The sequence below is a fragment of the Xiphophorus maculatus genome, chromosome 8 (assembly GCF_002775205.1).
Source record: "Xiphophorus maculatus strain JP 163 A chromosome 8, X_maculatus-5.0-male, whole genome shotgun sequence".
In the NCBI taxonomy this organism is placed as follows: Eukaryota; Metazoa; Chordata; class Actinopteri; order Cyprinodontiformes; family Poeciliidae; genus Xiphophorus; species Xiphophorus maculatus.
The window spans coordinates 4,788,199-4,804,553 of NC_036450.1; the positions used below are offsets into that span (position 1 = coordinate 4,788,199).

The window sequence follows — 16,355 nt, forward strand, 5'->3', positions numbered from 1 at the left end:
CACATCTCCACAAACAAACCGGACTTTCTAGGCAAAAATACTGGAGCTGGATTAAAGCGGACTAAACCATAGAGATGCGATCCGATTCCAATTTTTAGGGTCACGATTGAACTTTAACAATTTTTATTTCAGAAATCTATTCTCCTAATCAGAAGGTCTAAAGATTCTGTTTAAATTATGTGACTAACGAGAGAAAAAGTGTAAACAAAGAGAACATTTATTTAAAACAGTGTTCATACTTGACAAGAATAGCTTTGTGCACAAAATTCTGTAACTTACCAGTATTAGGTTAGCTTAGGTTTAGCTGCCTGGCTTTTTCTTAAATAAAAACAAAATATCAAAGAATTATTCAAGATACATGGGGTGGCCGATTGAATGCTTAATAAAATATCCAAAGATGGACAAATTAATCACATTAAAATAAATTTTTGAGCCTTTTGAATTGATTCAGAATATTCAGGACTAGGAACTGGATTTTTTTTCTGCTAAATTTGCTGGAACTCTGCTTGGGTTGCTATGGAACGGGCGGAATTCCACTGGGATTGCTAGGTAACGGGCAGAATTCCACTGGGATTGCTAGGTAACGGGCAGAATTCCACTGGGGTTGCTAGGTAACGGGCAGAATTCCACTGGGGTTGCTAGGTAACGGCCTGGGTTTCTCTGAGGTTACTAGGTGAAGGGTCAGTGCCTGCTAACTTGTGACTCCATATTTCGAAATGTTTGAAACGGCTCATTTTACAGACACAGAAACACTTTTAACTTATTGCCAAAAAACGCCTGGGTGTTTTTTTTAAACCCTTCAGATGTTTTTAGAAGAAAAATAATAAATCATGCAAAGAAATGATTGATTCTGTTTTCATTTATCATGTGATGAATTGACTTTTTGCTTATTTTGACTGTGCTTAAACCTCATACATTGGTTCTCAAACGTCCAACAGGAGAACAATAATCCTTCTTTCATTTCCGGGAAACAAAGACGACTGGCTGTTATTTATTTATCTGTAGGTCTGATTTGTGCGCCGGGCCATAAGTGGTCCGGGTGAGAGCCGGTGCTTGTGGCAACTTCAAAGTTGTGGCGTCCTTTCATGTGTCTCCGAGGCGACGGGTTTAACACAATGGGAGGCTTCAAAGTGCCGTTGCAGAGACCACAGAGTGGGGGTCATTCTACCTTATGCATTGCAACATAAATAAGATTTTATTTTGCCTTTGAACATTTGCCAGAAGAGGGTCGTCTGGTTTAGTTTTTGTGCTTCTGATTGGCTGGTGTGTGATGAAGGTGAGGTTGGACTCGGGGTTAAACGCTTACCTGACTTCACTGTTGACTCATCAGAGCTGAAGGTCTTACCTGCGTCATGTTTCTGTTTTTAGCTGCTGGATCAGGAGAAATGTCGTTCATCGAATTGATTTATTATCAGTTTTTAAGGCGAACAACAAAACAAGGAAGTGTTTCTCCTTAATCTTCAGTAGATGATTATGAAACGTTACTAAATGGATAAATAAAACAGAATGGATGCATTACTCTTTGTAACATTTAGTCATATTCCTGCAGCAGCTGAAACCGATCAGTCCTGGATCAGTGTCATCCACAATATTCTTCATTTCCCACATTTTGTCAACCACACTTTTTCCTTCCACTAAACTTTCCATTCATGTGCTTTAATACTCTGGACATTACTCTGGCTCTCGGCAAAAACATAAAATCTCACCAAGTATTTTTGGTCTCGTTTTTCATGCAAATATAATAAGACAAAAGTAACTTTTCCGTAAGTTATAGCAGCTGGTTCAAAATCAGTAATATCTTAATATTGGTGAAATTAGTTTGACTGGCAGATTATTTAATTGAAAACATGAAAAAAATGTCTTATAACTGAAATAATCCGGCACTAATAAATTGGATAAATGGTAAGGTATTATTGACAAAGGAAGCTGTTATAACTTACTAAAAAGTTTCTTGTAAGTAAATTTTTTTTATTCCAAGTGAACAAAGATATTCATTGTCCGTCTGTCCGTCCATCATATCAGTATGTAAACTTGTGAGTGCAGCAGCAGTCGGTGCTGCCTGGTCTGCAGCCTGTCCTCTACTGTGGCCTCCAGCCAGTCAGCGATCTCCGTTCAGCGAGCGCTCTGGTGAACAGCGTTCGCTGTGAGAGGCCGACCGGCCGGCCGGCGGCAGCTGATGCCACGTTCCAGCAGCCTGATACCAGCTCCGCTCCGCCGTCTGGGCCGCAGCTGGGAAAAACACACAGCTCGCTTACACACCAGCGCTGTCGGGAATATAAAGAGAGGCAGAGCGGCAACCAGAGGGGCTTTTATTACGAATTAAATGTCTAAACTGACTAATTATGTAGTTAGGAAGTATAAATGGGAACATCAAACAAGCAACAGACATTAAACTTTCTCTAATGCTGTCATCAAATATTGGGATGAAGACCAGAATTAATCAATGACAGAGTTTGGTAGTAACTAGTTACATTTACCTAAGTAACTTTTTTAAAATTACTTTTTGGAGTATATTGTACTTTTTACTTTTGAGTAATTTTATTATGAAGTATTTTTACTCTTACTTGAGTAAAAGTTATGGATTTTCTCTCCACTGAATGAAAAACAAACATGTTTTAACTAAAAATTCACCAAACACAGACACACACCTGCAGTTTTTGTCAAAGTTTCCGAAGTTTTTTTATTGAAAGAAACTGATTTAGAAACAATTATTTTACCTGATTTTGTCATTTTTTGTTACTTATATGAATTATTGTCATGTTGGCCCCTAAAATACCAAAATTACCACTACACTTTATATTTTGGTCCATCTGATGATGTAATTTAAATGATTGTTAATTTGATCAGTTACTCAATACTCAAGTAAACGTTTTACCAAATACCTTTTTACTATTTTGGGAAAATAAACTCACGCTTTTGCATTAGGATGAATGTGTTTTCCAGCCGTATAGCTGCAATGGAAACACTTTATTTGAGTCATACCAGTCACGTGATCAACAACTGGATGTTACTACTGGCGAAAACGACAAAGAAGACAGCAGGAAGTAGTAGGAGGATGATGATTTGTTTTTGTTTAGATTTTTTTTTTTTCAGACTGGCTCACAGTCGTAAAACATTGTCTCATTTGAACGTATTGAATCCGTAACTCTCTTGTAAAATCACTGACTACAATTTCTGCCTGAATAGACGCTGACGTCTCCTCTTGTGGCTGAATTATACTGATATATCTCATGTAACTGTTTACATCCCTGCCATGATTTTTAACGGCTTAGCGCGAGAACAAACTTAATCATGTGTGATTTTAGCTTCATTTAATTTCATAGCAGAAACATCGGAAGTGTTTTGTATCACATTAGCAGAATATTGACGAAGATTTACACAGATACTGACTGATATCTCACAGACTCACTTAATTTTAGTTTATAATAACAGCAAAGACTCAGAAAGGTGACTCAGTTGGTGTGAAACGGTTCCAGCTGGAGTTTCTCCGTTCGTTGCTGACTAAAATGTCTTCCAGCGAGCCGTCTTTCTGTTCAGTCCGGTTATCGTGATGACTTGTAATGGCCAGATTCTCAGACTCATGAAGCTTCTGGAAGACAAATCGTGACTGAAGTTGGCGATCTCTCACATTAATCACAGATTTCCTCTGAGGAACGGGCGCCCGCAGCTCCGGGTGCGGAGGGCGGGGAGGGACACGAAGCGCCGGCGTAAATAATCCCGAGTCGCGGCTGCTTTTCTCACACGGACTCGTAGCTTTGTGGCCTTCTCGGCTGCAGCGAAGCGTGGCTGAACGTGATGCTTGTGATTTCCTGCAGGCTGCAGCTGATGTGGCAGACTGGCAGGTTTCCCTCTTCACGCGTGACTCAGCCCACAGATAATTACAAACAATGTGCTGCTGTCTGGCAGACGTGGCCAGTTCCTCCAGGGCCGACCGAAACATTTCTGGGGCCCTTAGCAGATTTGCATTTTTTAGCCCCCCCATACCAACATATCAACAACAGACACATCATCATTTTATTTATTTATTTATTTATGTCAAACTGTTTTTTCAGAACAGAAATGCAAGTAACTAGTAAGACGAGACAAAACATGTGCATACATAATCAAGAATAAAATAATTAGTTTACCATTACTTTTCTGTTTGAAAAGTGTCAGGAAGAACACTTTTTTAATCCTACTCCTTATCTCAGTTTAATTAAATATGTATAACTTACCGACTCAATAATGATCAGAAATTTGTAATTAAAACCATGTTATAGTATTCATATGCCTGTTCAATATACTGTGCAAAAGAACCAACAAATACAAGAATAAAGTTATAAAAATATCCAAATGAAGTCATAAAATTACAAGAATAGTCAAAATATTATGATAATAAAGTCATAATTTCAGAATGAAGACAAAGAATTGCGAGGATAAATAATAATATTATGAGAATAAAGTCAAAATACTATGAGAATAGTCAAAATATTAGAAAAAAGTCATAATAATATCAGAATAAAGTCAAAATATTAGAAAAAAGTCATAATAATATCAGAATATAATCACAATTTTGAGTTTATTCTCATAAAACTGAGTATTCTCGTAATATTGTGACTTTATTCTTATATAATGTTCTGTTTTTATTCTCTTAGCATGGTCCTACCACTCCGACATACTTGGTTGTGTCAGGGCCCTAATCAGTCGCTTAACTCGTGTATGCCTTGGGCCGGCCCTGGGTTCCTCAGGTACGTTTGTCTAAGAGACGAAAGCCTTTCTGGTACATTGAAGCGATTCATTAACTGCGGATGTCTTGACCTCGTTCGATTTCTCTCAGGTCGATTCTAGGAAAGATCCAAACCAAATCAAGAAGTTATGTCAGCGAGGGCTTTTTCATCTGCGCTCCGGTTTCAGTTCAGGCCGGCCGTTTTTCTCCTGTTATTCCTGCTGTCAGATAACGAATCGCTGTAATATTACAGCAATATAAAAGTCTCACATCAAAGTCTGGCTCCCTTGACATTTGTTTTTATGTTATTTTCGTGTTTGTCGATGCAAATGGCATGAAATTTGTGCACATTTTTGATTAGTTTTGATTAGCGCAGATTACTTTCTCTTCAGTAAGAGAAAGGAGCGATTATTATTGAAATAATTATTGAATATTGATAAAAATGTTCTGGTTCTGTGGAAGATTTTTCACTTATGGTAAAAATGTCTTAAAATTGAAATAATTTGCCACAGAACTACAAGTCTTTATTAATTAATATTCAAGAATTATTTACTGAAAAATTGCTCCTATATCTTTCTGAAACATTACTTGTAAGTAAATCTTTTCTTATTTTAAGATATTTGCATTAGAAATTAGACCAGAAATACTTAAGATTTTGTGTTTTTACAGTACAAATTGTGTGCTTTGGGGGACTTCACTGCAAAAACGCAAAATGTTACCAAGTACTTTTATTTAGTTTTGAGTGAAAATATCTTAATACTGTTAAAATAAGACAAAACTAACTTACGAGTAACTTTTCAGCTTGTGTTAAGTCGATAATTATTGAGTATTGATGAAAGATTGCTAGTTTCACTAGCAGATTAATTCACTTATAATATAAAAAAAATGTTTTATTAGTGAAATACTTTGCCAATGAGACAAACATTAAAGATCACCAACAAATATTTTATGTTTTTACCTATTGTTGTGTTTGTTTTGTTTTAATTTTTACTCATCTGTTTCTACATTTTTTTAATCAATTAAAGTCCAATTTCAAAGAAAGAAAGTCAGGAAAAAAAAAATTCAGGGAATATTTACACAACAAAATGTAAACAAAATATCAAAATACCAAACATTAAAGAAAAATAACTGTAAACATCCAACCCAAACTGCTGATAAATGGTTCAAATCAGTTAGAAACAAATATAAATGCACTCCACACTTTTCAGATGTTGATTTTTGTCACATTTTCCTTCCTTTTCACATGCTGTGTTGGTTCATTCCATAAAATCCCAATAAAATGTGATATAAATACACCGGTAGGGCTCTGTAAGTGTTGTTCCAATACATACTCTTAAATGTAACTCAGTATAAAAGTAAAATATGTGATTTTTAATAGGTGTGGTGTAGAGGTGCTGTAGTTTTGGTGACTGAAGCAGCAGGATCTCCAGTCTGTGGCTCCTCAGAGGATAAAACATCCGTCTGATGTCTGGTTGGTTCCCATTTTCACTCCAGCTTCGGGTCCAGAACCCACCTGGGAACCTCGGATGGTGAACTGCACCTGCTTCCCTCCGGACGTTTTCCATCTTAGCACGACTCTTTTAAAGGTTTCAGGCCTCAGAAGGATCTCAGATAGTAGAAAACTGGGCAGGAAAAACATGTCTGGTAAAACCAGTTTACTTCACATTTAATTCACCAGAGACACACCTGCAGTTTTTCTTTAAAGAAACTGACTTGGAAAAAAAATATTTTGCCTCATTTTGTTATTTTTTTGTTACTTATATGAATTATTGTAATTTTGGCTCTTAAAATACCAAAATTTCCACTAAACTTTATATTTTGATCCGTATGATGATGTAATTTTTAAATATTAGATTATTGATCATTTGATCAGTTACTCAGTACTTGAGTAGACTTTTTTTTTTTTTTTTTTTTTACCAAATATGTCTTTACTCTTACTTAAATAATTTCTTGGATAGATATTTCTTACTTTTCCTTGAGTACATTTTTTGTGTATCTTTTGTGTCTTTTCAGTAACAAGAACAGGATTTTGCTTAGTTTTGTTTTATTTTTTCTAAGACTCTGGATGTTTTTAGTATCTATTATTAATAAATTGCATTAAATTGAAAGAGTTCCACCTTAAATTTTCTATTTTAAGATTTTAATTTTATTTTTGTTTTTAACAGCCTGCCATCAGGGAAAACTTCAAATTTAGACTAATCCTGAGTAGTAACCGAGGACCGCCCAAAATTCTTCTGCGGGCCACAAATGGCCCCGGGACTGTACTTTGGACACCCTTGAGTTTTTCCTCAGCCCCTTTATTTGGTTTCTCTTAGCAAAAGTGGACTCCACACAAAAAGACAAACCTTATTTCTGTTTCCTTTAGTATCTCTAAGCCAAGTCTTGCCCTGAGGTTGTGAACTACTAGAACCGAGCTTTGCCCGTGACCCAGTTCTTTTTTTTAATGAACTACTGAACCATATGAATCCAGCAGCTCTACATACTGTTGTTGCAAAAATTCCCTTGAAGGAAAGAAAAGGTTACAGAGGGATTTTGGTGCTTCGAGCGGTCTGTATCTGCATGCTCCTGCAAAAATAAATATTAAAAAAAGAAAACTGCTTAAATGTCACCAGGCATGACCTTCCTGAGATCAGCTAAGTTACCAACATTTTATTTTTAGATTTGCTGGAAAGCAGCTGAAGATTCCATGTTTTCAAGCAGGTAACAGAAGATTTGTTTTCAGCGTCATTCAAAGCTGTCTTGGAGTTGTAGAAACATCTGCAGTTATCTGGAGCGCGTTAGGATTCGTAGTTATGCAGAAAAATATAGATTTTCTTCTTATTTTTAGTTATATTTCTACTGTGAACATGCATGAGGTTAGACTAAGAGGTTAAAGGTGGTGGGGAATACTAACTAAAAAGTAAGTTGGTTAACCCAAGCTCACTAATCATAAACATTAGCTATGCTAAAGCTAAAGCATATACCAAAAGAGTATTTAGCAGATTCTAATGCTAAAGCACTAATTGTAAACTTTAGTTGTGCTAATGCTAACATGGTACACCAACATGATATTTTGTGATTAGTTAGTTATGCTAAAGCACTATACTAGTGTTGTATTTAGCAGACGCTAATGCTAAATTCCTAATCATAAGCATTAGTTATGCTAATGCCAGGGCAGTATACCAACATGGTATTTAGCTTAAACTAATTCTAAAATGTTATGCAAACATGGTATTTAGCAGAAGTAATGCTAAAGCAGTATACCAACACGGTATTTAGCGCATGCCAAGCACTAATAATAATCATGCTAATGCTAAGGCAGTAACATAGTATTTAGCTAATGTTAAAGCGCTAACTTTCTATTGTTTGTGTGTTTTATTTTATTTCTGTATAAATTTATTGTTGAGGAAAAAAATAGAGATTATGAGATTACATGATGAGAGAAAACTGAACTTCTATGTTAAGTTTTAACCTCCTTCAAAATAAGATCATGAATATAAACGGCTAACTAACGATTCTGAACAGTCGTTAAGCTAAACTTCTACACAGATGTCGAACTGTATTCAACTGAAAGTTTACAAAAAAGCCAAGTAAAATAACCCTTTAGAGTTTATCTGGAAAAAATAATTTAGAGGACGCAAATAGCTAAATGTTTTCTAAGTTAGGAAAAGCGCTAAATGAAAAATTAGCTCAGATGTTAGCACATTAACAGAATTATCTGCCACTGTTAAACAGTTATAAATTATCTCTTTTCTGAAGTGTTACGTTTGGAAATCTTTTTTAAAAATGTCCAAATTAAAACCTAAACCAGTCATACAACGAGCCTCCCTTCTAAAAGCATGTAAATATTTTTGTTTCTGTTCATTACCGTTCAATCAGTGGTTGTTAAAATGTCAGTCCCTTCCTCTGGAAGACAGAGGAGCACACAGCACTCGGCTGACCACAGCTCACATGGCTTCTGATCGATATCTTCTCCTGTTGCCTCTCACTTCCACTCCCATCTGCCTGTTTCTGCCAGAACGAGCCGCAGATATTCAGAGATATCACACGAGATCGTAAGTGAGCCTTTTAGCGCCCACAGAGGGAGATTTACTGCTGTGTTTGTGGCACTTTAAAGAGGGTTGTAATAAAAGCTCGTAAAGGAAGGAAGGCACTCATGAAAGAGGTTTCACCAGGGAGATTAATAGTTTATTAAAAGCTGAATCAAAAGATCAAAATGGTGACAAATGAACGTCGGATGATGTAGATTGTTCAGTTTGATTAAAATATTGCAGTAAAGATGGTGATGAAGGATGCTTTGGTGCAAAAAACCCTAGATTTACTGATAAATGCTAATGCTAATTAGCTGTGGTTGGGTTGCCAGGCTTGTTTGACCATCCACCTTTTTTACACTTTTAATCCTTGGAAAATTGTGGAGTTAGAGTCGCCACTAAATGTAGAATCAAAAAGCTACTACTTTTAATAATAATAAAAAATATATAAAAATGTTAAAAATAATTTTAAAAAAATATATATAAAATGTAAATGCAAAAATACAAAATTTAAATATGTAATAATAAAAAATAAAAGGAATTAAAAACAATTTCTTGTTTTTTGTAATTACATATAAATTGAAAATTTAAAAAAGAAATGCAAAAAAAGAAAAACAAAATGCAATAGAAATAAAACAATAAAGAGATTATTTCTTTTTAAATAAAAATGAATAAAAACAAATATGTAAATAAATGCATAAATAAATTATTCCAACAGGTACTTCTTTTTTTAGTAAAAAAAGTAAAATTAAAAACAATTTAAAGTCAAAATGAATAACGATAAAAAAATTATAAGTAAGTCGAAAAATAGAAAAATAACATAAAATACACAATAAAAAAAGAATCAAGAAACTACATCTTTATGAAATAAAAAATAATAAACATTTAAAATAATAAAAAATAATTCAATAAAAAATATATAAATGAATACAAATATAAAAATAAAAAGAACCATGCAACTATTTAAGAAGAACCTGAGGGATTGGGACACCAAAGAACCAAATGGAGAATAAATACTAATATTCATCTATTAAAATGTATATTTTATCAAAATAATTGTTTTATAAATATTCTGCAAGTCAGCAGCAGTCATGGTTCAATCAATACTCAGACTCTGCTCCCTTACATAGAAACGTAGCCATAATTTGATGTAGCCTTGCAGAAATGTTTCTGCTGAGCATCTTATCGGCCCAACTTGATTACAAGTCCTGATAAAAATCACAGTTCATGCTGTCAGAATGGCTCCTATGAGGAATCAGCATTTATTGTCATCCCCATCCAAGTTATTGTCTTCTAGCTAACGAAAAGCCTCAAACGTTATACAGCAGAATATGAATCAGTGTCTGTCTTTTGGTCTTTATTTTCATTTTTGTCATCCATAAAGTTGAGATTTTACCCACCTTTGTTTTATTAGGCCAACCATGTTAAAATGGAGATAACTTGGGTGTGGCAGGTTACATAATCACAAAATAATTCATTCAAAATTATTGCATTTAACAAAAAAACTAGTTATGTTTAAAATAATAATTTAATAAAGAGCATTAAATTTAAAATTTAGCTATGACTAAATGAAAATTTCTTATTTTTTATGTACCATAAGCTTAAGTTGACAAATTTTACTTTAAGCACATTGCTTTTTAAAACTCGAAGCAACAAAAAATTTTTATTGCATCATTTTGTCAAAATAAATATGATCGGTCACTATAGCTATGGCTAATATGGTCCACCAAAAATTTAAGCAGCTAATCATATAATGCTAACTGTAATGTTAAAGCTAGCAGTAGTTCAGGATATGCCATGGTTTATGAAGGTTTGTTGCACATTGTCATCAATAAACAAAAAAATCTTTGTGCTAATTTCTTACTAAACTAGACTATGCTAACAGTGATATGCTAATTTAAAATACACTTAAAGGTAGCAGGATTCTGAAGCTTAGCACAATTCCAAATTGATTCTAGAGACAATCTGACAAGTTATTTTCTAGTCATGTGACAGTGGATATTATTACTGATTATTACAAACAGCTGCTTTACTTATTGAGAAATTAGATATTATCACTGAATAACTTGTACACAATAACTTAAATCCCCAAACAATTCAGCTGTAAATCAGAAAATGAATCAACAAAAAACTGAAATTTAAAGATTAACTTGAACTTTGTGATTTTATTATGCTGTGAACATTTAGCCACAATTAAGACACATAGCAGGGTTTTTGGTTAATTAATTGTGTCATCTATCCACTGCTTGTAGGCACAGACATCCGTGAAACCACTTGGTTCATTGAACGCATACCATGGATCTCCAGTGAAGGCCATTACGCCATACAGCCTGTTGTTGAACACAAATCCTCCACCAGAGTCGCCCTGTCACAAACACCAAGCTTTTAGTTGTTTTGCTGCTGAGATTTATCCAGTAAAATAGAAACAATATCTAAATTTTGTGCAGAAATTGTAAAGACTGACATACTTGAGATGTGTCCTTCTTAGAGCTTCCCGCACTGTACCACTTCTGGTATGTGCGCTTAAAGTACTCAAGTTTTGCCATTGTCTTTTCCAACTTTTCATTTTTAACTATCTTAAACTCTGCACACTGAAGACCATCTGGAGAATCTTTGACTGTGGAGGAAAAACAGCGTAAACATGTAAAGACTGTTGACACATTTTGCTCAGGTTATCACCTTGTTATCTGTGGTTATTAAGTTGCGATATGTTACTCGTATAAAATGCATTTTTTACATTTGTATCAAAACTGAAGAATGGCTTCCTCCACCTCCTCCTTTTTTTTTTAGCTATCTGCAGAAATGCACCACTCCAGGTCAAAAAGAACCAATCAGAGCCAAGAGGAGGGTCTTAGCGCTGTCAATCAGTGCTCATGTACACCCAGTTCACTTTACATGGGAGGGACCTGTAATGTTGCTGGTTCAAATTTTAATGCTAAATTCACAGTTTTCTCAGAATTTCCTATTTCAGCTTTAAGCAGTTTATCTCAGAGAGTTTTTGATGATCAAAACTTGAACAAGCTGCTAAGTTCAGCTTCAGCAGAGTCTAAAAACTGATTTGAATCATCTGAGTCATTTTGAGGAAATAAGAAAAACAATGAGAAACATGAACATTCATCTCACCTCTTTTGTTAAAAAATCCAACTTGTGTTGCTCCAAAACCTGCAATCTGAACTTTGGTGCCACTGAAACACAAGAAAAACAAAACTGAAAATAAGTCACATTAAGAAAAACAACTAACTGGTAGACCAGAGCTCAAACATTTTCCTGGATGAACTTTGCCTCATGTGGCAGATCAAGAACCAAGTTCTGAAATTTGAGAAAATAAAACTTACAGTAGGAGAGTATCTGGACAGTCAGGTAGTCTGATTGGTCGAATCGCTGTGATCTTTACTGGCAGCTTCAGGAGCATGATGTCATGTTCACGGCCGTTACTGTCTATATAAATCTCACGTTGAGTGATTCTATAAATCAGCTTTAGAGCAGTTTTAGGATGAACTCCTACCTGTGCCTCAATAGCCCTAGACAAAAAAAAAACAAAACACAATTAATAAAGAAACAATCAGTTATTGGTGATTTTTTAGTTTTCCTGACTCACCATCCTGGATCTGACTTCCAGCAGTGAGCTGCAGTCAGAACCCACTGATCACTGATCAGAGATCCTCCACATAATTTTTCTTTTGTTTTGTTAAATGCAAAGACCTTCACATGATAGTGTCGCTCATCGTCTCTGCAGTTCTGACCTCCAATGATTCTCTTCTGCAGAGACCCTGAGCTCACCGCAACACCTGGAGAAGAACGTTTCTGTTTTTAGCAAATAATGAATCAACATGACAACTTTATAAAATAAAATAAAATAAAACACAGGTCAACATAATTCATAGCATTTACAGCCAGTGGAAGTGTGTCCAGTGTGTCCGACTCACCCAGCCCCAGCAGCAGCAGCAGAACCTTCAGCAGAGCCATTGCTGGTCCAGCTTCCTGTGAATGTCTTCAGTCCTGCAGGAGCTTTTAAACTCTGTTCACAACTTCCTGCTAGACAGGAAGTCTAGCAGTGTCCGTCCAATCACAGGACAGACATTAATCTATGCCAGGCTAGCTAGGCGGTCCTGACATCTGATCCATGATTCTCCAGGCTCTCTGTACGTCTAACAGTTTTTATATCTGGCTGCTCAGTCAGTGAGTTTCAGTCCAAATGTTTTCATGACAAAGTACAGAGCAATTTTATCTGAGAATTTGTAGGATTCCTTTAAATTTGGCTGATTAAAAGGATATAACATGGCAGTGTCTTAAATACATGTCTTTAAGGATTATGAAAATATTTAATAAGCTCAACTTGACAAAACCTAAGACTGACTCTCCTTCACTGAAGCATCTACTGCCAGATTTCCATGAAGCTGGTTTTTGGTGAATTTATTGCTAAAACTCAGTAAGATCCCAATACTCTAGTAGACTTTGTTCTTTGATAAAGTTATGTGATTGTTTCAGACTTCTACAGCCTGTAGAGGTTAGACAGAAGACATATTTTATATGACTATTTCAGGTCAGTTAGTCAAATTTCTCAGTCAGGCCAGAAATCTACATTTAAAACGGGACTTTCTTCATCAAAACTTTGCGTGAACTGATAATACTGATATTAAATCAGTGGCTTAGTTAGGGTAATGCAACGTCAGTGGATCAAATGGTTACATTTTCATTCAACAGTTTTATGCATTTCATATTAAAATGATCTTGACCATGTTGTGCTAGTCCTTGACCAGCTGCACAGTAGTAGAAATTAAAAATGTTCTCCACCAGACATAGTGGCTGGAACTAAAATGTCCTTTTTAAAAGAAACTATGAATCTTGTAACTTTATGGACAAAAAATGTTACAAGAAATTCATAAGGAGCACTCTGTAATGGACAAAAGGACTCTTTGTCTTTTCTCTATTTGTTTTATCTGCTCACATCAACACGGCTGCACGCTGACATAACCATAACATTTAAGACTGGCGACAGTCACACAAAAGCAAAAACTGACTGAGAAAATAAAGCTGAACTTGAGCTACAATCTTTGCGTCACTTGGTGTCACTCCTAAGGTGAGCCGAGAGGAGCCCAGCGCTGGACGGTGAATGTTACTCTGTATCTTCACAAAGTGGAAAAAAAAAAAAATCTATTTTGGTTCTGCCATACTGGGTGGAAAGCAATAAGTTTACATTTACATTTATTGATGTAATTACAGTTTACCTAATTTACCCTTTAAGTTGTTTACAAAACCTTAACTTTTAATTTTACTTGAATTTGTTTTGCATAAAGTTACTGAGTTACATTTGAAATCATTTCCATTACTGAGTGAAGATAAAACAAGGAAACACCAGAAAAAATGGCATTGATCCTTCGGCTGGGTTTGTATTAATATCTCCAGGTGTTGCATCAATGCGAAGGCAAAGGAGGAAGGAAAACTATCATGTTTAGCTCTAGTTAACTTCAGAGAAAAAGAAAATCCCAGGCTGAATTTAATGCACCAGTTTAACTGTAAATGAAAAAGGCAACAGTTTTATCATACATTGTAAACTTTAATAATATTTTGACAATAAATGTAAATGTCAATTTGATCAAGTACTTGTGATTAATTTCTATTGACTAAAACTTAAAAAAAACATCAGGTGCTTAGTTTAGAGTCAGTTATTTAAAACTATTAGATAGGAAGGACAAACAGCAGCTGACAAAATATTGGAAATCAATGTCTCATTAAAAATACACCTAATATTTTGTGTTGCTTTTTTTATTTATAAATACTCCTTTAAAAAACAGTTTGAGGCAAACATGCTCTCATTTCCTTGGTGATGAGCAGAACTTTTTCTCATCAAAAAGTAACTGAAGTGAAATTGTAACTAGAAAAATTGCTGTTTGTAGCGAAATAGCCGTGAGAATGCAAATCTGCAGAATGATTGCTGCAGAATATGCAGAATAAAGCATAAGAAGTTGGGGGGGAAAGCAGAAGAAAGTTATAGTCATATATTGTAAAAATATTTTTGCTAAATAGTGAAATTTAGCAAAAGATATAGCATAATTCAGCAGAAGCAGAAAGTTGTATAAAACCTGAAACATTTGAAAAAGTTCTGTAGTAAAATGTTTGAAAAGAAGGACATCTTGATATTTGATATATCTAACGAAAAGAAGACAATAAGAATGTTCACACACAGATATAAACAGAGCAGAAGAGAAACACATTGAAGAAATAGGAGAAGGTGTGACATGTCTTGTGCTGCAGAAGAGTTTGATAGAAAACTGTAAAATCTGTAGCAATGATAGTCATAGTTCCTTAACGTAGACATACATGGCTACGTTTTGATGCATAAATTATTTCTGTACAGTTAAATATGTATAAATGGCATCATTGTATTTGTTTGCAAGCATGAAAAGTTCTATAAAAGTCAGTCACTAGAGTGAGAACTATAACAACAGTTAGTGAAATCCACCATAGGATTACATTGTAAACCTGAAAATGGTCAAAAACTTGCATAAAACTTAAATCGCAAATGTGAAAAAACCGTAAGAGATATCAAAACGCCGAGACAACTGAAGGTAGTTAAAAGTCTTGTGATTTGTTTAAAAGTTAAATGGAGTTTATACATTAAAGTAGGCAGAAGTAATAAATAACATTGAAATTCTACAAAATTTCACAAAATTCTGTTGAATCTTCTGCTTTTTCACAGCTTACAGCTTCTATAGAAGCTGCATTCAACTTCGAAACAAGTCACCAGACTTTCAAATGTCTCATTCAAATGTCTCGGCTTTTTGATATCACTTACGGTTTTTCCACGATTGGAATTTAAATTTTATGCAGATTTTTGACCGTTTTCAGGTTTACAATCTAATCCTATGGTGGAATTCTCTAACTGTTGTCAGTTGTTGAATGCACTGATGTTCATTGAACTTTTCATGCTGGCAAACAAATACAATGATGCTATTTATACATATTTAACTGTACAGAAATACTTTATGCATCAAAACATAGCCACGTATGTCTACGTTAAGGAACTCTGACTATCATTGCTACAGGTCTTGCTACTTTTTTAAAAAAGTAGTTTTTTATAACTGTAAAATCTGTTAGGCTGCGTTCACACTGCAGCCTAAAGTGACCCAATTTAGATTTTTTTTGACGTAATGTGACCTGTATCTGATCTATTTGAGAGTCTGAACAGCACAAGTTGGATTCTTTTTAAATACTTATACAATTCAAGGTCGCATTCATCCGAATTGAACATCACAGATATTCGACAAATCTCACTATTCTGCGTCCTGATACGCACAAGCAGGAAGAATAACAGAAACCATGGCAGAAATGATGAGGATTAAGTTGTTAAGATGCTGGTTCTGGTTGGACAACCACTTCAAATGTGTAAGCTACGCTCCACCGTTAGCATCCATGTTTACTTCCACAAACACTGAGCACTTCTTCTTTTTATGGCGGGTGGCAGATCACTGAGAACGCTGACTCTGTTACGCCCTCTACTGCGCATGCGGGACACTTTCAGGTCGCTTGCCCGTTCAGACTGCAGAACGCATACAGGTCACATTTATTGGCTGTGTGAACGGCCCCAGCAAAAAAAATCCAATTTGCCAAGAAATCGGAATTGGGTCACTTCAGGCTCA

At 35.1% G+C, this 16,355-nt stretch overlaps 2 protein-coding genes across 2 annotated transcripts in view; one reads left to right on the plus strand and one right to left on the minus strand.

The window, feature by feature from the left end:
- The window catches only part of LOC102220117 (voltage-dependent N-type calcium channel subunit alpha-1B-like), a 127,966-nt gene that overhangs the window by 14,788 nt on the left and 96,823 nt on the right, over positions 1-16,355 (plus strand). The window lies entirely within an intron of this gene.
- On the minus strand, positions 10,866-12,735 carry LOC106700097 (kallikrein 1-related peptidase b11-like). The gene is made up of 6 exons (XM_014474130.2): positions 12,642-12,735; positions 12,314-12,503; positions 12,051-12,236; positions 11,839-11,900; positions 11,184-11,332; positions 10,866-11,080 (listed from the first exon to the last, which is right to left on the minus strand). The coding sequence occupies exons 1-6, from the start codon at positions 12,679-12,681 to the stop codon at positions 10,934-10,936; spliced, it is 774 nt and encodes a 257-aa protein (XP_014329616.1). The 5' UTR covers positions 12,682-12,735; the 3' UTR covers positions 10,866-10,933.

Bases quoted from the DNA above. Each gene is read 5' to 3' on its own strand.
- LOC106700097 (XM_014474130.2), bottom strand. From the start codon at position 12,681: ATGGCTCTGCTGAAGGTTCTGCTGCTGCTGCTGGGGCTGG. The intron at 12,504-12,641 runs GTGAGTCGGACA...GTTCTTCTCCAG, and splicing joins GCTGCTGCTGCTGGGGCTGG to GTGTTGCGGTGAGCTCAGGG. The intron at 11,081-11,183 runs GTATGTCAGTCT...TGTTTGTGACAG, and splicing joins CTAAGAAGGACACATCTCAA to GGCGACTCTGGTGGAGGATT.